General features: G+C 48.5%; 1 protein-coding gene across 1 annotated transcript in view; it reads right to left on the minus strand.

The window, feature by feature from the left end:
• GALNT7 (polypeptide N-acetylgalactosaminyltransferase 7) overlaps positions 1-19,736 on the minus strand; it is a gene marked incomplete at both ends in the record, with an annotated part of 103,839 nt that overhangs the window by 26,705 nt on the left and 57,398 nt on the right. The window contains one exon of the mRNA XM_084231025.1: positions 18,069-18,529. Coding sequence (XP_084087151.1) covers positions 18,069-18,529 — 461 coding nt within the window. The remainder of the gene's footprint in view (positions 1-18,068; positions 18,530-19,736) is intronic.

Here is a 19,736-nt window from a genome sequence, read left to right on the forward strand (position 1 = left end):
ATGAGTCCCTAAAAGTGAATTGAAATTCGTTATCACAAGACTTATGGCTCAAAGATGGGAGGGAACAATAAGTTAGGAACTGAAACGGTAGGCTGACCCTCACCCTGAAGAAGACAGGTGCCGGGAAACCTCAAACTGCAACTGAGGACAACATCTTAGGTCACTAAACTCTAGCAGGGACCCCAAGGGCTGAACACACGACAAGTGAGACGCAGGGACTGCCCTCTCGAGAGCACGCTCCCAGCTTGTACCTTCTCGCCTCAGAGTCCTGGGTTTCTAATAGGTCTGGAGATACGCCACAGGCAAGGAGAGATTATGAGGGAAAAAAAGAAAGAAAAAAAGGAGAAGGGCAACATAAACCTGTTACATGTGAGGACGACGCTGACACAGCACTGTGGGCCAGGGAGATGCGGGGGGTGGGGGTGGTGTGTGTGTGTGTGTGTGTGTGTGTGTGTGTGTGACTGTGGGCATCTGTTCAGGGGAGCAGGGAGGCAAAGAAATGGATTAAAATACTTAAAAATCCTACCTGGGTGGTAGGTGACTTTTATTTTTTTTCTTTTAAATTCTCTGTTAAACTCACAGGCTTTCCTTTTTCAAAACATTTACAAGTAAATGTCTAGGCTAAGACAACCACAAGTGACCAGATGCTACCACTTCATAATCAGCGGCCCCTGGGGAAGGGACCCACGTGGTACTGCTTCGCTCATGAGGCTGCGGCCTTCAGGCTCCCCCGGGACGAGAGCCCCACTTACAGGGCAATGAGACGGCCCTGGGCCTTCAGGGCTCTGCTGGCTGCGACTAGCTCTAGGAAGGAAGGGCACATTTCCCAGCAACATTCCTATATATACCCATTCTCATTTTGAGTCAATAGTAGGATACTGGACAGGTTTGCAAATTATGCTGAAGGGTGCACTGTATTCTGGTTAATTTTTTCCTTCCTGACATCAACTGGTTATTCCATCCAGTTCCACAGCCCTCAGGTAGCTGGCTCGGGCTGTGCAGGCGGAGCAGGGCCCAGGGAACACAGCTGCCTGGAAGACCCTCTCCTCCTGGCGCGGGAGCAGCTAGAAGCAGAGACAAACGTGCTTTGAGTGGGACAGGGAGACACACACTGAGACAGGCCAGCTCTGCTGGAAGGCGCGGGCCGGCTGCCAACGTTTGGAGATGTGTAAATCCAAACAGGAAAGTCAGCTCTTCTGAGTCCTAGGAGAACGTTTCCAATGTTACTAAACATATTAAATGATCATTTCAGAAATAAAGTATTGCATGGGGTGGAAAAATTATACCCCCTCAAAAATGACTCAAAGCTTTAGAAGTTCTAGATCTTTTGAAGCAGTTTTTAAAAAGCTTAGGCTTCCGAAGCAATCAAGATATGTTCAACTCTGTTTCTGAAGAGTAAAAAAAAAAAAAATTCACTTTAAAATTCCTTGAGACAGCTATGGGGCGTGGGCCTGTAAGGTAACACACATCTGAAGAGGTGTGAACCTGTATCCCCACTTCATGTACAATGTTGTAAAGCAATGATGCCTCTAAAAAGATAACACAGGTAAAAAATTTCCTCCATGAAATTATCCACATCCTTCCATATTGCCAGTAACCGTAGCTTTGCAGAACTGGTTAAAGACTAAGTGGTTCTACATCAAAGTACAACTGATTAGCATTTGATATTTTCTTTTTTTTTTTTTAAAAAGATGCCTTTGCTTTTCTTTTCTTTTTTTTTTTTTTAAAGATTTATTTACACAAGCACTGGGTACAGTCAGAAGCGCGGGAGGGTGAGAGAATTCACCAGAGCCAGAGCGGGGAGCAGAGCAGGTAGAAGGACCGAAGCACACTGCTGAGGGGAGCAGCGGGCGGCAGGAGAGGTCTGCGCGCCATGTGGGACCCTCCTCCGGTGGCCGGGGAGCAGCCGGGGATCGTACCAGCACTGCAGAGGCTGCGGGCAGCTTCGCAACCCAGCGCTCAACCGCTGCGCCACCGGGGAGGCCCTGCATTTGATATTTTCTGATTCCAGTAACAAGCAGACATTTGTATTATCATGTTTTTTCTTTTTTTTTTTTTTTTTTTTTTTAAAGATTTATTTATTGATTGATTGATACATACATACATACAAGCACTGGGTACAGTCAGAAGCGTGGGAGGGTGAGAGAATTCACCAGAGCCAGAGCGGGGAGCAGAGCAGGCAGAAGGACCGAAGGACACTGCTGAGGGGAGCAGCGGGCGGCAGGAGAGGTCTGCGCGCCATGTGGGACCCTCCTCTGGCGGCCGGGGAGCAGCTGGGGATAGAACCGGCGCTGTGGAGGCTGCGGGCAGCTTCGCAACCCAGCGCTCAACCGCTGCGCCACCGGGGAGGCCCATCATGTTTTTTCTTTACAGGATTATGTAAGCAACTTCCGTACTGTCAGCCGGGTTGGGGAGAAGCCCTAGTTTTTTTTACTGGACTCCCCCCAAACACCCCTCAGCGTTGTGCCTGCTCAGAACCCATTTCTGTCCTGCATTATTACAATTGGACTTATCGGCCAGGGTCCATCAGACGTTGTGGTCTGTTTCGTAAAGACCAAGATTAAAGTGAGGAAGAGCGGTGGAGTTAATCACTTCTCTTGAGGAGAAGAGAGAAAATCTAAAATTAACAATGCTTCTGATAAACGTCTAGGCTACTTACTAGTAAATTAAACAGACTCTATGCAGCATGTCACCATTTCGGCCAGGGGGATGCACTTGGGGCCTCACAGCAAAGACACCCTCCGCTCACGTGGTCATCAGCACCTCTGGGGTTCAGGAAGGTCTGCAGTGCACAGGCTGCTTCAGCACCGGACCGTGGCCTTACAGCGGGTGGAGGAGGCTGGTGAGGAGGAAGCCTGAGGCACACGAGGGAGTGTGGGTGGAGTGTGGGCGCCGTGAGCGCTCGGAGCCTCGGCGAGCTTGTATGTTCCACAGACCAGGACACATGCACACGAACCCAGCGGAAACTGACCCGACAGGTATTCACTGGCCAGCAGCTGCCCCTGGCAGGGGAGGAAGGGACTTTCGCGTCTTGATGGACATGGCAAAATGGATGTCCTCAGCGCTGCAGCTGGAGTGACAAAGGTTAAGAGCAGCAGCCCGGGAGTCACAGACTCTACCCGTGACGCCGGGGCTGGGCCTGGAGGTATGAAATGGCGTTTGTCCCGCCGCGAATCCACCTGCTCCCCTTCCTGCGAGTGAGGGCCAGCCTGGCGCCCGGGCAGCGGGGCGATGATCTGAGGGCGGGATCAAGCCCCGGGAGCAGACACCCGCAGGTGCCAGCTTTCCAGGGAGAGCTGCCCCAGCTGGCGCCGGCCCCTCCGGGAGGCAGGAGCCAGGCCTGCTGGGCTCGAGTGAGAACAGCTGCCCGCCAGCTGCCCGCCGGGGGTTCTGTGCGGCTCTTGTGTCTGCAGAAACAGTGTGGAAGACACAGGGGAGGAAGCGGCGACAGAAAAAAAAAACTAATTTTAAAATGTTAGAGATGGTGGAGGAAATCTAGTCTGGTCCAGTGGATTCCAGCCTGCGCTGAAGAGCCCTGGTGTTCTGGGCGGTGCAAGGCAGCAAAGGTCGAGGTGCTCGGGAAGCCCCGCGAGGAAGGAGGCTGGGGCTGACACAAGCCGAGAAGACTGACAATGGGGATTCTCTAGGGCCAAGGACCCCAGACTCAGAGTGGCTGGGAGGAGGGGTGTAGGGTAAGGTAAAAAATCCGGCTTTTCTGCCCTCCCGCCATCAGAATGAGATGAGGGAACCCTGTGATCCTGAATGCATGCCTGATGGCGGGCACTTGAAGTGGGTACACCTGTGCTAAGACTGTGCTTTTAAGGGCGGCGTCACGGGAATGCCAGCAGCAGCAGCAGAAGCCGAAAAGAGAAGCCGAGAGAAGCAGAGAAGAAGCAGCAGAAGCAGCAGCAGAAGCAGAGAACGCCAGAGAGCCCAGAGAAAGTGAGGATTTGCTGGGGGCTGGGAGGCCTGCCAGCCTCCCAGCCCCCCAGCACCCCTGTCTGTCATATGCCTGGTGAACCCCAATAAAAAACCTGCAAAAAACCACTGAGGACTCTGACTCCTCCTTTACCCGGTCTGCTGGATCAGAAAACCTGCCCCGTGTCCATTCCTGCCCTTACAGGGGGGCATTTCCCGAGGGGCTCACACCGAATTAGGGCAGAGACAAGAGCCAACCTCAGCATGTGATACTTCGCCATGGACACTCGTGGGAAGTGAGGCTGTGCTCAGGGGTCTTTTAGGGCTTTGTTTTGTTGGTAACATCATGTTTTATGTCAGAACCATGGACACCTTAGCTACTTAGTTACACGTGATTCCATGTGCATCTGGTGAAAAATTTACAATCATTAGAAGAGAAAGAATAAGTGAATTTCTGACTACTCAGGTATTATGGAGCAGATATTTTTCTTCTACAACTGGAGGAGTGAAATGGGTGAAAATAATCAAGTTATGCCTCCAAGTGAAAATTCAACCCCAAGGCTAACTTTTAATTTCAGAACTTACTTGTTTTATGTGGATAAACTCTGATAGAATACCCCCTTTTGGCAGTTTACTGTAGGGGATGGTCCTGCATGGATAGCATTCAGGTGTCCCGGCCCAAAGAGCAGTTACTTAAGAAGTTAACGTAGGTAATCAGAATAATGTCACCAAAAGTTTTCACCATCTGGTAACTACTAGCCTCATTTTATGATGCATTTATATGATGTATTGGTATTTCCCTAAGTACTATCTTCCAGACTTTAGGAAATAAATACAACTTTGGGGCACTCTGCTATGAGTTTCTGAAATGACAATGCAAAATACTGATTTTATAATACTATACCCAACTAGCAAATTGTTCAACATTGAATGTCCATGACTGAACCCCTGTTTGTTAGCTCTGAGTTCCTTTCTGAATCATTTTAATTATGATGATGAGGTTAGTAAAGCGGACTATTTCAGAGTTGGAGGCTAGTTGCCTCACACCTTTAAAAGCACTTCTTCCCAGGAATATTGAGGCTGGCCATGTTTTGCCTGACTTTCTTCACCAGTCCTATGTAATCCACCTAGTCATGGTATCTCACACTACCAGGTAATTTTGGTGGGAAGTAATTCCAGTGGGAAGATACATGTTTTTATGAATTAAAGTTGCTGAGATTTTTGCTTTAGCAACATCAATTTGTTCAAAGTAATCAGCGTCTAAGGAACCTAGTATTGCATGTGTCTTAGTCTTTTTACTAGGTAATATTTTCTCTTTAGCAAACATAAGAATGCTTTATTAGTAAGAATATGAGCAGTACGTAATTTTGGTAAGGGAAAAGCTTACAAGGCACTTCTACAGGATGGAGAGGGAATTTGAGGGGAGGCTGTGAAGAATTTTTAATCAGGCAGCATGCTGAGAAAGTCTAACATTTTAAATTATAAATGTGAACAATCAGTATTAAAAGTTTTTGTGTCCTAATGACATGGTTTGATTTTATAGTGATGAACAGACTTGTGGTTTACTTTATAGTTTGGAGTGAAAATTTATTTCTAGACTCACACCTACACGGGGTCCTTAAGAGGTCCCTAACTCAGTGATTTTGAAACTTTAAGGTTATTTTTAACCTTGAGCCTTATTTTTCCCTTTCGCCTGAATTTAAATTTTTTTTTTATTGGGGTAACTGATTTAATGCACTGTTTGTGTTTCAGAAGCACAGGCTTGCCCCCTCCAGGTGTTGTTACCACACTGCACCCACCAGCAAACCCAGGGGGCCCTCCAGCCCTGTCCACTGTACCCCGTCCCCACTTTGTTCTCACCCTAACCCACCTTCCCCAGTGGTAGCCTCAGTCCTACAGTCAGATTTCTAGGGTTTGTTATTAGTTTGGCTTTAACTGACCCTACATTCCACATGCAAATGAGCATCCGATATTTGTCTTTCTCTGCTGACTTATTTCCAGTTCCATGTTGCTGCAAATGGCAAAAGCTTATCCTTTTTTGATAGCTTAGTATTCTATTTTGTATGTGCACCACATCATCTGCTTTTGGAAGAACATGAAAACACTAATTCAAAAGAAAAATGCACTCCTATGTTCATGTAGCACCATGAAACTAGCCCAACTATGGAAACTAGCCTTTCCTTTTCAATCATATCTTACATGCAATCCCAAGATAGTTGCTAGAAGCTTTGTTTCACAGGAGCAGACCCTTCCCCGCCTGAGGGCTCCTGAGCACAGCCAAGGAGTCCAGCAGTCCCAGGGCGTCAGCACCAGCCCTTGGCCCTGGACTCCAGTAAGAGCCAGAGCTCGCCCTCAGGTCAGGAAAGCTGTTTCTCCTGGTGATGGGCTTGGGGTGTCCACATGAAATCAATCTAATGGCCAAGACCAGTGTTTAAAAAAATGAAAAGAAACAGCAATGAAAGGAAAACATAATTAGAATTTTTTTTTGTGACATAATTACAAAGGCATGCTTATTTGTAGGTATATATGAATATGTATACTCTGATGCAAAATGTACTCCTTTATTACTGCGGTACTGGGGGTATCGGTAAGAAGTGAAGGCTACTGCCTTAGAAGGTCCCAAAAGTCCTATCTATCCCTGTCTTTAAAGTCTCTAGTGAAGAGTCAATAGCCTATTAAGTGAGTATTTTATTTCTACTCATATTTTACATGAAATATGTTTTTTTTTGGGAAATGTTATGGAATACTCGCCACTTATGGCATCTCTCCATAATTTTTTCCCCCAAAAGTTATGGTGATGTGAACATGTCTGTTGTTGGAAAGCACCTACTAAATCAGTGACTAATGCTACTGTGAGGCATTTTTCATTGTTCTCCATTGCCAAACTCCTACTGAAAGCCTATTGTAAATAGCTTTGGCAATATGTTTGAATTCTAAGAGGAAATATTATCTTCTCATAATTGTACATCACAGAAATAAAGTGATGTATAATTTCCTTGAAGAACAATTTTTCTTGTAAATAATTTCCTTTCCTATAATTAAAATCTCAGTGTTTTTGAGGCTTAGCTAATTAATAGGCTGAAGGCGTTTATAAGGAATAGGGGTTCTCGATGTTTTGGTGCCGCGAGAACGGGAATTGCTAAGTGAGATGGAAATATTAATGACTGCAATGGGAAGTAAAGCTAAGTGGAATTATAGTTCAACTGCCTTGGAAAGAGTAAGCAAAGCCTTTTGGCTTCTTTTCTTCTTCTACCTACTTGATCCCAAAGGTTCTAGAGTGGCCAGTTCTATCACGATCACTGACACTCTGAATGCTTGATGGTAACTGCAATAACTGTGCATGTGTGTGTGTGAGAGAGAGAGAGAGAGAGAGAGAGAGAGAGAGAGAGAGATCCATGTGTCCATAATGATCACTGCATTTCCACTGATGATATTCAGATAGTCTAGATATTCTACGATGCTATAGCCCACGTCACATCACAAAATTCCCACATTTCTAATGAGCTCCATCTCACCCAGGACCACACCTTCCGTTTATTTAAGTCACTCAATCAACCCGTGCTCATTCTCCACAAGGCTATACAGCCCATCTCCATTGTTTTCACACCCTCCTTCCCAAGGGCATTACCTCCATTGACCCCTTGGAGCAGTGAGTCTTAGTGGGGGTCTGGGGGGAGGGCTGGGGCAAGGCTGCCCAGGGGGCTCACGTGGAAAGGCCTGGAGACCGTCTGGCTGTCACAACAGGGTCAGGGAGAGCCCATGTGCTACTGGACTCTAGTAGTAGACCCAGAGGTGTTGCTAAACACCCCACGACACACCGCAAAGAATGTCAATAGTGCCAACTGAGAAACCCTTCAGGGCTGGGAAAATTCTGCAATAATTTTGCCTTTTACAAACTTCTCTGCTTTTCTCTTGAGAAAAGTCAACATGCTGCTGGGCTCTGTAACTACTCTCTCAAGGCAACGTGGTGCAGACAGCAGGGGTGGCGGGTCACCCCTTCTAGTTACATGCTCCTCTGAGCCCCAGTGCCCTGTCTAAAAATACAGTGACTTGGGGCCTCCCTGTGGCGCAGTGGGTTGAGCGCAGTGCCGTGAAGCTGTCCCCAGCTTCTGTAGCGCCAGTTCGATTCCCAGCCCCAGCCAAGGAGATTCCCACACGGCACAGCGGACCTCTCCTGTCGCACCCGCTGCTCCCTTCAGCAGTGTATTTAGTCAGTCTGCCTGTTCTGTTCCCCACTCAGTCTCTGGTGAATCTCTCACACTCCCACGCCTCTGACTCTATCCCAGTTCTTTTATAAATAAATAAGTCATAAAAAAATAAAAATAAAAATACAGTGACAGTGAAACACACTGTTCTGGCTGCTGGATGGAGAGCGCACGCCCCTCACGACGGCTGGCCTCAGGCAGAGAACAGGACGTGCTGGCCGCGCTGTCACCCCTGAGCCCCTCCGGTTCATTAGCGGCTGCAGTGGAGGAGGAGATGGAAGCCGTGGAAGTGACAGCTCATTACAGGGACCCGGGAGACTCAGCGTACACCTCGTTTAAAGTGGATCCCCGGAAACACACAAATGGGTGTAAGGGCCCGAGGGCTGGAGCCCCCGCCTGGCAGCTCTGGCAGTCCCTGGTGCCCCGTCCTTTCTCCCCCACCTCAGCGTTGGCTGGAACCCTGGAGGGAGAACTGGTCTGTGGCAGGCGAGCACGTATGCATGTGCGTGTCCCTGCGTGTCTGAGGAAACGAGGAAATAAATATAAATTATCTTACCCTGGCAAACCTTCCACTTTCCAGTGACAGGAGATATGAGGTCAAACTCCCTCCACCCACCCCCAACCCTAACCCAGGCAGCTTCACTGTCTGCTTAGAAAATGGAGCCTTCTGTGACTTAACTGAGAACATCCTGTGCTACTTTCCCAGCAAGCCACGGGTCCTACAGACTTTCACAAAAGCCTTCGGGAAAGAGTTTCTCTGATTCCTGCAAGACGCCCTTGCCCAGGTCTGTTTCTCATTCAAAGGAGAGAGCGGGTTACGCGGCTCCCGGGGAACCCGCCCCGCAGGCCTGCGCCGAGCCGTCTGCCCTCTAGGGGAAGCTCCAGGCCCACGGATGCAGCGCCGGGCGGCCGGGCCTTGCTGGCTCTTTGAGGGAAGACTTTACAACTCGCTCCTTTCAAGCGGCAGTTGTGCCTCTGCAGGGCCTTGGGAATGTGCAGTGCGGAGTCTCAAACCTTTCTTCAGAGCCTTTACCCTGGTTTTCATTTGCTCACTGGGACCTGCTGTTCTGGAGGATACATGGACACCTTCCTTTTGATTAAAACGTCAGAGCTCATTCTAAAATAAGTTACCGGGTTATTAAAAATGGGATTTTCCACCTACACATTAACTACATTTTGAAGAGAGGACTCTCCCCCAGGATTCCGTGAGGAGGAGAGCAAAACTGCACCTTCCCCAATGAGACACTCAAAGGTATTACTGCACGTGAACTATATTTTCCTGTAATTTTAGCTCATGGAACTAGCTTGGTGTAGGTAAGTGAAAATTATCAGGATTTTCCGCCCTCCCACCATTCGCATCAATGATTGATATCTGCGGTCCTACATGCAGCCCGAGGGTGGGCTCCTGAAGTAGGGTGTGGGCATGCATGAGTGGGTGCACCTGGGCTGAGACTGGGCTTCTAAAGGTGGCGTCATGGGGATGACAGCAGAACGAGATCAGAATCAGCACAGCAGCAAAGGAGAAGGAGAGGCCACGAGAGAATGCCAGCGAGCCCATGAAGAGTGAAGATTGGCAGGGGGCTAGGAGGCCTGCCAGGCTCCTGGCCCCCCAGCCCCTTGCCTGCCATGTACCTGGTTGCCGCACTACGACGTGTAAAAAGCCTGAAAAAGCCACCGAGGGCTCCAGGACTCTCCTTAACTCTTCTGCCTGGATCGTAGAGATCCTGCTGTACGCCTTGCTGGTGCTACAACTGGCCATTTTGCTTTGTAGCATGTTCACCTTAAATGTTACAAGAATGACGAAGGAGGAATTCTTGTGATATACTGGAATATTTCTTACATATCCAGCTGAAAGTGAGCTAAGATGATTAATTTATAGGCACACCCAAGGAGTCGTACGACAGATCACACGTGTCACCACCGCCAGAACCCTTCGGAAATGAAGTGGCCTGACACAGCTGTGAGAGCGGATGCTCTCTTTGAGCCCATCCCCTGGGGGAGCCCGCACAGCACCCCCGCAGAGTGAGGGCCGACGTCAGCTGGAAACCAGAGCTGAGAGGAAGGCAGGCTTTGACCTGAACCCCCACTTTTCAAGGCTGCCCTCTCTTGCCCACCATCTTTCGTGCTGCAGACACTGGTCCTTCCAGACATCCTGGGGGTAAAGGTCTGTCGGCCTGTGCACGTGTGCAGGGGTGAGGCCTTCATCACGGCCATGGTGAGACCCGGCTCTACATGGCTCTGCTGCCCCCAGTCTGTGCCTGACGGGAGGGGCGCACTGGTCTCTGAACGGGGTCTGTGTTCTAGAACAAATGGGAGGTAGAGGCCCTTCTCTGCCTGCAGTGGTGGGTTACGCTTGCCGAGCCGCTAACCAGCTCCAGTCTCACTCATCTTAAATGTGGCGACACCGTGACTGGGCCTTGCGGTCCTGTTCCGGTCCTTTGCCAGCTGAGTGGCTCTAGCAAAACAGACACTCCAGGTGCGATACCACAAATAATAAACGTTTATATACACACATGTATATAAATACACACATATATTTCCTGGTAAGCCGTGTGTTTTGAAAAATGCTTCAGGAAAAAAAAAAAAAAAAGGAAAGGAAAAGGTAGGACTTAAAGAAAAACAGGACCTGACCACGTAAAATGTAGGGAACTTTGGCGTGAGAGTCTAAGGACGACATGCTCCAGCCACACAGTTAAAATCGCCACTGACATTTGCACTCCGCATCACAGCACATCCTCTGTGACCTGTAAATGCCGGGACTTTTGTCCTCCGTTCTGCAGGTCCCAAGCATTCACCCTGACAGAGAGCAACATCAGCAAGGTCAAGGTGTGGCCCTCTGCCTCCTCGTGTGCGCGGCAGCTCGCCCAGATGCTTGACACAGCCGCAGGACAGCGCATCCCGAAGCCACTGACCCAAACCACACTCACTTCCTGCACTTGAGAAATACCCAGTCCGACTGTCAATCTTTTCTTAAGGTTTCTGTAAGTCTACTGTTAGGGCGGGCAGTCACTTGGACTGGAGGAAGCTTGCTGCTGCGCCCCCCTCGGCACGAAGGACTCTGTGAACCATCAGGACTCTCCCTCTTTTAGCCAAACACCTGGGAGCCAACATGCAGGCTTCAAAGGTCCTGGCCACATCTGCAGGCCCTAGTGGCTGAGGTCCTGCAGGAGCCCATCCTCTGGGAAGGGGGCTGTGTACTACCCTGCTCGTGTCCCCCAGTATCGGGGCAAGGCCCTCTGCAGTGAGGGGCTGACAACCTTTAGCAGAGGAGGCCCAAACCTTTGAAATGACTGGCAGGGCCACAGCTAGGATGCTCCAGCAGGAGAAGGTGTAAAGACAATTCTGTAATCTCCAGCTCAGGACTCCAGACGGATGGGAAACTTATCCTGAAGAGGAAAAAAGAGCCAAGTTTCTCCTGTGATTGCCAGGCCATGGGCGCTCCAGGATAGGGTCTCCAGTAGGGCCACTGTGAGGACTTTCTCTTTGCCCTCCAAGGAATTTGCCCTGACTTCCTGGCTGGGAGCACAGAGCAGTGGAAACACAAAACCAAAAAAAAGCCCCAGCTGATGGCTTTTGCTCAGGTGCATGGTACAGTTCTGTTCACATGGTGGGGGGGGGGGGCGCGCAGGGGAGGGGCAGGACTTGAGCAACTTGGAAACAGCCCAGGGTGGGAAGCATCTGGTTGACCAGAGGAGTAACCGGAGGGAGAAGAATGTCCAGGCACCGAGACGTGAGCCTCTGCCAGCAGGAAGCCAAGACTGCTCAACTCTGGCAAGGGGCTCAGAGCAACTGGCACCTTCTATTTCCAGTTTCTGTAGTTTCATTCTAAACTGCCATAGAAATGGGGATGACAAGCTACCCCCCATCTCTATAATGATTCCAGTTTGGCTAAATACATCTCCTGCTGTCAGTCAAGATAGTCAACAAAAATCAGTTTGACACCATAATTGAGAAAATTTCAGAAGTGCAGTGTGTGTGTGTGTGTGTGTGTGTGTTAGGAATGTGCATGTTTGGAAGAGAAAGAAGAAAAGAAAGTAGGCGTCGGGCACCATTTTTAAAGTTGATCAGGAAATTCTCTGAACTCACAAAAAGAAACTCTGAAGAGTAAAAATTTTCAGGCCTCTTTGAAAGTAATTTTTGGACATAAAAGAAGCAATGGGTCTATCATGTATCATGGGTCATCTGAAACCAATTTCAAATGTGCTTCCTGCAGATCAGATGTAAGGCTGCCAAATTAGAGTTTGAGAAATGAATCCTATTTTGGGCAATCTACGAGGGAAAAGGGGTGTGTTAGTAACAGGGGCAGTTTGGATGAGGTCACATGACCTACCATATCATGAGGACACGCACACACATGTGCACACTCACAACTGTCCATGTGGGCGTGGCTCACGGGACACTAGAAGTCTGTGTTACCTTTTAGGAGCAGCTCCTTAGAGTTTTACTTAAACTCTGAAACGTATGAGTCATCCTATGCAGAAAGTGAAATTGAAAGGGAAACCTATAACATTTCAAGGAAATCGGTGCTTTGAAAATAGTAACTATTTATAAAATACAGCAGCATATCCTCAACAAAAACATCAAAGGGAGTCTTTAACATGACTAGAGAAAGAGAAATGCTCATGACCACAAGTCACGTTAAAGAGAATGATAGTATAAAATCAATATTTGGGAACCAGGTAAGCAACAAAGTTTCTTCTCTATAAGGCATCAGTGTAAATGCAAAATAACTTAAAAAAACCCTCGATTTCCCACAGACAAGCGTAAGTACGTTACTAATAATTAATCATTAACATTTGTATAGCTCTTAGAAATTTCAAAGCACTTTGCCATCTATTATTTCACTTTGAAATGCAACGAATAGAGCTTTCTACAAAAGAGAAAGGTAGGTAGGAGGAAAGGTTAAATATTAGAAGCAGATGAATATGCCCAACAAGTCAAAATATTTAATTTAATTGTTTGAAGCAAAATAGCTTGGATTCCATACCTCTGATTGTCTGCCTCCTTGGCAGAAAAAGGGCAAGAATAATTTCCATGTATTTGCACCAGCAGTTTGTTCGCAGTAAGGAGACAAAATCCCAAACTTTATTAGGAGAAAATCTAACATATCCACAAATACAACTTTCCACCTCTGCCCACAGTCAGGCTCTCTGGACTCCTGATTCTGTGTGAATTCACCTAAGGCCGGACCCAAACTGGTACCGGCAGCCCAGAGTGGTCAGAGCAGCTTCTGTCGCAGCCACCCAGTCTGATAATGGCACCATTTGCCGTGTTACAGCTTCAAGGCCCTGAATTACAGCTTTTCTGTTCTCTTCCACTGAGTCTCCTTTTCCGGGTCCCTAACCTTCACTGAGGTTCTAATGCTCCTAACTAACCTTCTAAGAGGCCCCAAGCCCCTCATCCCCTCCAGACACCTCGACTGACCTTATATTCCCAGAGTTCTCTTTGCCAGCCTGCAGCACATTCGGCAGGGACTCTGTGAACGGCAGTGTGGCCGATCACTAGCCCGACCAGCTCTGTCCTCTGCACAGGTCTCCGGCACCTGTAACCTTTTCTGAGGGAAACCCCACCCATCCTTCGGGACCTCCTGCGTGTCCTTCCCACAAGAGCTTCTCTGACTTCCTGTAACTTGCTGTGGCTCCTCATGCCTCCAAAACCCTGCTTTCTTCCTTTCCCTCCCTTCACGGCAGCCTTCTCCTTCTCCCAAGGGGTAGATGGTTAGCCCCTTGAGGGCAGAGATGTGTCTCCTCACTGCTGCACCCCCTAATGGGCTAGCACAGTGCCTCACTTATTGGAGACCCACAATTGCTATTTGTGAAGAAAATCGCACGTTTCCTATGGAAAGTAAGTGTAAAAGCAGATGAAGTCATTCTTGGCTCAGGTTGTTTAAAAAGTGGGCCTCAGCTCACTCCAAACACCGTTTCGCCCCCTTTCAGCAATTCACCAATGGCCAGAGAACCACTCAGCCGGGGGATGCAGTCCAGAGCGCTAACAGTCACAGCAGGAGTCAAGCTGCAGACAGGCGGCCCCACCCTGCTTCCAGGGTAGGGAACATTCACCCGCCCAGACCCAGGGGCAGCCACAGGGACCACCAGGCTGACCAGTGTCGGGGTCCCGGTGGGATTGACGGCCCGAAGCGTGGTTTCTAAGCTAGGCAGGGGGCTCATTTATGTCTCTCAGGGGACACAAGCCCGTGTGGCGTGGGCCCCTGTCTCCATGAGGAATGAGCATGAGGGAGGTGCACGAACGTGTGTGCACTTGTGCATACGTGTGCAAGTGTGTGTGTGACAAGCATGTGTGGCATGTTGCCAATAAGAGCTGGAAAGTGCTCCCAGGCATCAGGCACACTAGATAACATGCAAAATCTAAGGGTGTTTTGTTTCATTTGTTCCTGGACTTTTCATTTTAAAGTAAATTCTTAAGCTGTCCACATGCTAATTAAAGGATAACTAAAATTATTTAATATTCTACACTGCATTTTAAGTGTTCAAAGAGGACTGAGGCCTATCTCATTGCTAAAACTTGTGAGAAAGAATCAAGTTTTTGAAAGTATCTGGATTCGGTTAGAAAACAAGTTTCTGGGTGTTATTGATGGTTAAGAAAAAAAGTTTTCTTACTTGCACAGAATTTCAAAGAGGGACTCGGGAGCATCTGCTAAGATCACTTCAGGTCCTCTTTCCTGGACGGAGCAGACACTGGCGCCCAGAAGCGTGCACCGGCCTTACTTCCAGGTACCCACCCCCACCGTGTGCAAGAGAAAAGAAGACAGGAAAGAAGCCAAGGAGGTGAGGAGGAAGACAAGAGGACGGGAAAGGAAAGGGAGGAAGGGAGGAGGAAGAGGAAATCGCAGGAGAAAAAGCAGGATGTGAGGAAACGGGAGGTTGCGATGGCAATTGGTGTGCCTCAAACCATGAAAGAAGAGGCGGAGGCGCTGCCATCATGGAAGCTAGAGCAGAAGCAGCTGGTCCACGCAGGCAGTGCGTGACATTTACGTTTTCCAAAAATCAATAAAGGACAGCAAAGTTAAATAGTAACTGAAAGCTTTCCGGTTCCGGCCAGAAGGTATGTGACCTGAGAAAGTGCCACAGCAGTAAACATAGGCAACAAGGCTTCAGTGTCTAATCGCCAGGCCTGTGATAAAAGCCTTTTTCATCTCTTATGTCATTTAATTCTAATTCCAGTTCTGCGAGATGTGTATCCTTAGGCCCATTTTAAGAACTAAGACACTTAGGTTTGGAGAGGGTAGGTAACTGGTCTAAGTTTTCCTATGTGGAAATGAGGCCAAGGTTCGAACCCTAGAAGGCTTCACGCATCTATCCCCACCCCAGACTTCATTAATCCATCCACCACCCACCCACTCACCCACCCATCCCTCCATCCTCTCAACAGACCTTTACCAACTAGGAACTATCTCGCCACTGGAAGTACCTGGTGGAGGAAAAAGACACATCCCTTGCTCTTCGGAGCTATCATCTAAGAAACGCAGTCAATAAACAAGTCAGTCAATATCTAATTATAAAATTTGACAAGTACTATGAATAAAATACTCAGAGAGCAGTAATGAAATCAAGCATGGCGTCACTAAATTAGCAAGGTTGGGGAGGTTCGGCTGGGCCCTAACAGGTGGGCAGGACTCACGGGGAGGGGCGGGCGCCCAGGCGCGGGGGCTGTGGGTCAGGCTGTGGGTCAGGGCCCGGCAGCAGGCCGGGTGGCAGGGCAGGAGGGGTCATCGCCTGGGGGCTGTTGCTGGCGAGGAGTTTAGGTTTTAAGTGTAGTGAAAAGGCAAAGAATGGTCTCCAGAAAGCCAGCGCTAGTGTTTCAGCATCACTGGCTCCCACGGGCACGAGGGGGAAGGCGAGAGCAGGGCGGAGAGCCCAGGAAGGAGGCTCCGGCAAGATTCCAGGGGAGGGGCGGTGGCCGGGATGTGGTTGGCAGCCGTGGAGGGCAAGTGACCTGGGACACATCCTGGTGGTGGAACCGGAGGGGTGAAGGAGCGGGAGGTGCAAAGAATGGCTCTGGCCCTGGGCACTGCTCCTGTGTGTCACCGGATCATTTTAGCATATTTCTTACATGGAAAAGCGGCCTAGACCATGCATCTGTTATAAACAGTCTTGTGTCAAAATCTCAGCTTCCACACTCAGCTCGACCCTCCAGGGGAGGCCCCTGCTGGCGGCGGCGGACCAGGGGGAGGCGCACCTCCAGGCGGGCGCAGAGGGAGGAGACGCCCGGGCTGACATGCCCAGCAAATACTGAGCAGCCACAACACAGCCTCGTACTCTCCACACGACACACAGGCGCGCTCCCAGTTTCACTGTGAGGTGCAAATAAAACAAGTTCTAGTGAGTCCTGGCGTGTGGCAGGAAGTCAGTATGCCTTCAGGTCTCGCCTCCCTGGCCTCTTCCCGTGACAGCGACAAGGAGGCCGCCGGCAGGCCCGCAGGCGAGCGGGCTGACACGCGAGCGTGGCCGTGGGCTCTGTTTCATGTAACCGGGACGCGCTGGAGAAAGGGCAGTAGCCCCCGTCCTAAAAGGCACCCTAACCCCCTGACTAGACGGGGTGTCTGATAAAATACAGGACACCCCGTTAAATTTGGATTTTGGATGGCAAATAATATATGGGACATCCTTATCCTCAAGGGTTTTCATGGTTTACTGAAGTTCATCTTCAACTGAGCACCCTCTATTTTATTTACTAAATGTGGCAACCCTAGGACTAGGCAAGTCTCTACCTTGATAAGGAATAAACTTGCCTCAAGATTTCGCCCTTCACGGTCCCTTGGGACCATCCAATTCCTCTCTGTACTGGGGGGCTGCATCTCTCACCCTCGTGGGTCAGCACTTCTTTCTCGGCATGTTTCTTGCCACTCTTATTAACAAATACTTGGCTGTCCAGAGTTGACCGAGCAGCGCTGTATACCACAGCTTAGTGGTCGTAACAGGTGCTAGCGCGCGTGCACACAGGCTACATTAGTCTTTAAAAGGGGATTATCGGGGCCTCCCCGGTGGCGCAGCGGTTGAGCCCTGGGTTGCGAAGCTGCCTGCAGCTTCTGCAGTGCCGGTTCGATCCCCGGCTGCTCCCCGGCCACCGGAGGAGGGTCCCACATGGCGCACAGACCCCTCCTGCCACCCACTGATCCCCCCAGCAGTCTGCCTCGGTCCTTCTGCCTGCTCTGCTCCCCGCTAATTCTCTCACCCTCCTGCGCTTCTGACTGTACCCAGTGCTGAATAAATAAATAAAATGAAAGAAATATTTTTTTAAAAAAGGGGATTATCATCAAGAAAACATTTTGAGAGTTTTCTAGGACCAGTGATTTCAATTTGCAGCCCTATTAATGAAAGTTCTTTAGATATTATAGGAGTAGAGTTGGTTATTAAATAGACCAAAAGAAGAGCTTTGAGTTCATTCGATAATTGCTGGCTATCAAAAGTTAAGAGTTGGAAATCCTTGAAACCCAACTACATGAAAAAGAACCAAGAAACTTGCGGCCATAACGTCATCTATCTGCATACAGGCAGGAGCCTCCATTTCTGCTACTCTTTGTTATTCCACAACAAGATAAGGAGCTTGGTCCAGAATGAAAATCAACACATCTAGAACATTGTTATTAAAAGATCATCACTTGGGCTAAACAAAGTATTTAATAGTTAGCTGGCATTCTCTGCAAGCTCATTTTCTGCTTATGGCCTGGTAACAAAACACTGACAGGCAGTGCCAGTCTGGGGCCATGTCTTGAGTAGCAGGGATGCAGAAGACTCCACAATTGTATACATCATAAATACGAAGTCATAAATGCAACCACCTTCCTTCTGACCATTTTGCAAACAAAGACCCTCTTATTCCCTTGCAATAAAAGGCACAAATACTTTCTCCATTCTAACACTCTAAGTGAATATCTACCAAAAACAACAGCTGCCCCAGGTTAGAAGGAAGAGGGAGTGTGCTTACTCTTCTTGCCGTAAGTCATTCACGCTGCGGTCCAGAGAGATCATGTCACTTGCCACCATGTTAAATCCAAACTCTTTGATGCTGGCTTGAACGGCATGTTTGAAATCTGGTCCCAGAACCAAAGGCTTGGCTTTCTCTCCAGGGCCTCCAACTACTCCTTGAGGCTCAAGTTCTTTGGGTTCAAAGTTACCAAGGACCCCTGGGCGTAGCACAGGATCACGGTAGGTGAAAGTCTGAGGCTTAAATGTGAGATACTGCCTCTGCATGACGTCTTTCTGGTTCTCTCCTCCAGCGTGGCGCTCCTGTTCATTTTTGGCCTTGTTCTTTCTTCTAATAGACTCTAAGTCCACTTCTACTCCTTCAACATGAGGCCATGGCACCACAGGTTTGAATCTGTCCTCCCCGGGAGCTAGTCCATGGCCTCCACGGTTAGGCACGGGGTTATCGACATCTCTCTCTTCCTATACAAAAGGGAGGGACACACAATGAGTACATGAAGCAAACCACAGCAGAGTTTATGACACCAATTTTCACGGTTAACAAAAGGCTGAGGCAACAATAAAATGGTTTGAAACGTGAAAGAAATAGGCCATTAGTCAGGACGTCTCACTAGAAGTTATCTTTGGGGGCAGTGGGGCTGAGGGGCAGAGGGACACACCAAGAAATAGGCTATTTCCTCGTCTTACCATTCCAAAGAATGAATGGATGCAATTTTACTTTTCCCCTTATAAACTTAACTCTCTCTTAAAGACCTCTTAATAGAACATATTGCTATGAGTTGGAACAATGAGGTTCTAGGACTTCTGGCTAAAATGGATACCTCACAAGGCCTGTCCACGCTATGTGTTTTCCCAGTGGCCTTGTGGATGGTAAATATAACTTTCATCAGTAAAACTGCCATATGGTGGCAGCGGAATTAGACATCACCCATCACTAAGCTGGCTCTGTGCCCCCTCATGGCAGAGAAACAAGGTGGGGAGATGCACTCGACAGCCCTAACTTGGTATTTTCTATTTGAGATTTTAGCTGAATTCAGATTAAAAAAAAAAAAAAAAAAAAAAAAAAAGCGCTCCGGTCACTATAGCCAAAATAACTGGGGCTTTTTAACCACACTCTATAACCTAGTTTGCCCAGTTCCCGAGGCAGCCCAGGTAAAATCAGATTCTGCTTCCCTCTTTGGTTTGGCCCCTCTCACCTGTGCAGATCTTTCTCATGGAGATATGGGGTGCTTTTGCTTTTGCAGTATGATGTTAAGTTTTTGCTAAACCAGTGCCATTCTTTGCCCAAAGCAGTTTTTCTCCATATTAGCATCACCTTGGTGGCTTTAAAAAATACTGATGTCTGTGTCCCACCCCAGACATTTTGATTTAATTGGTTTGGGCATTCAGATTTTTAAAAGCTTCCCAGATGATTTTAATATGCACCCAAGCTTGAGAACCTCTACAGGGAGAGCGGCTAGCTATAATTAGACCAGGGATTATAGCGCGTGCACAGCTGGGGAAGAGGCAAAGGGAACCAGCCGCCCTCCTCGCCACACCGAGACCATGTGATTCCGTGGTGGGTTTCATAATAGAATGAGGACCATCTGACCGGAAGTTTTCTACAGCATTAGAGTTTTCTTAAAAAGTGAGGTTTAAAACTTTGTTTTTAAGAGTACAGAAGTAACTA

This window comes from Talpa europaea, assembly GCF_964194135.1.
Source record: "Talpa europaea genome assembly, chromosome: 4".
Classification (NCBI taxonomy): Eukaryota; Metazoa; Chordata; class Mammalia; order Eulipotyphla; family Talpidae; genus Talpa; species Talpa europaea.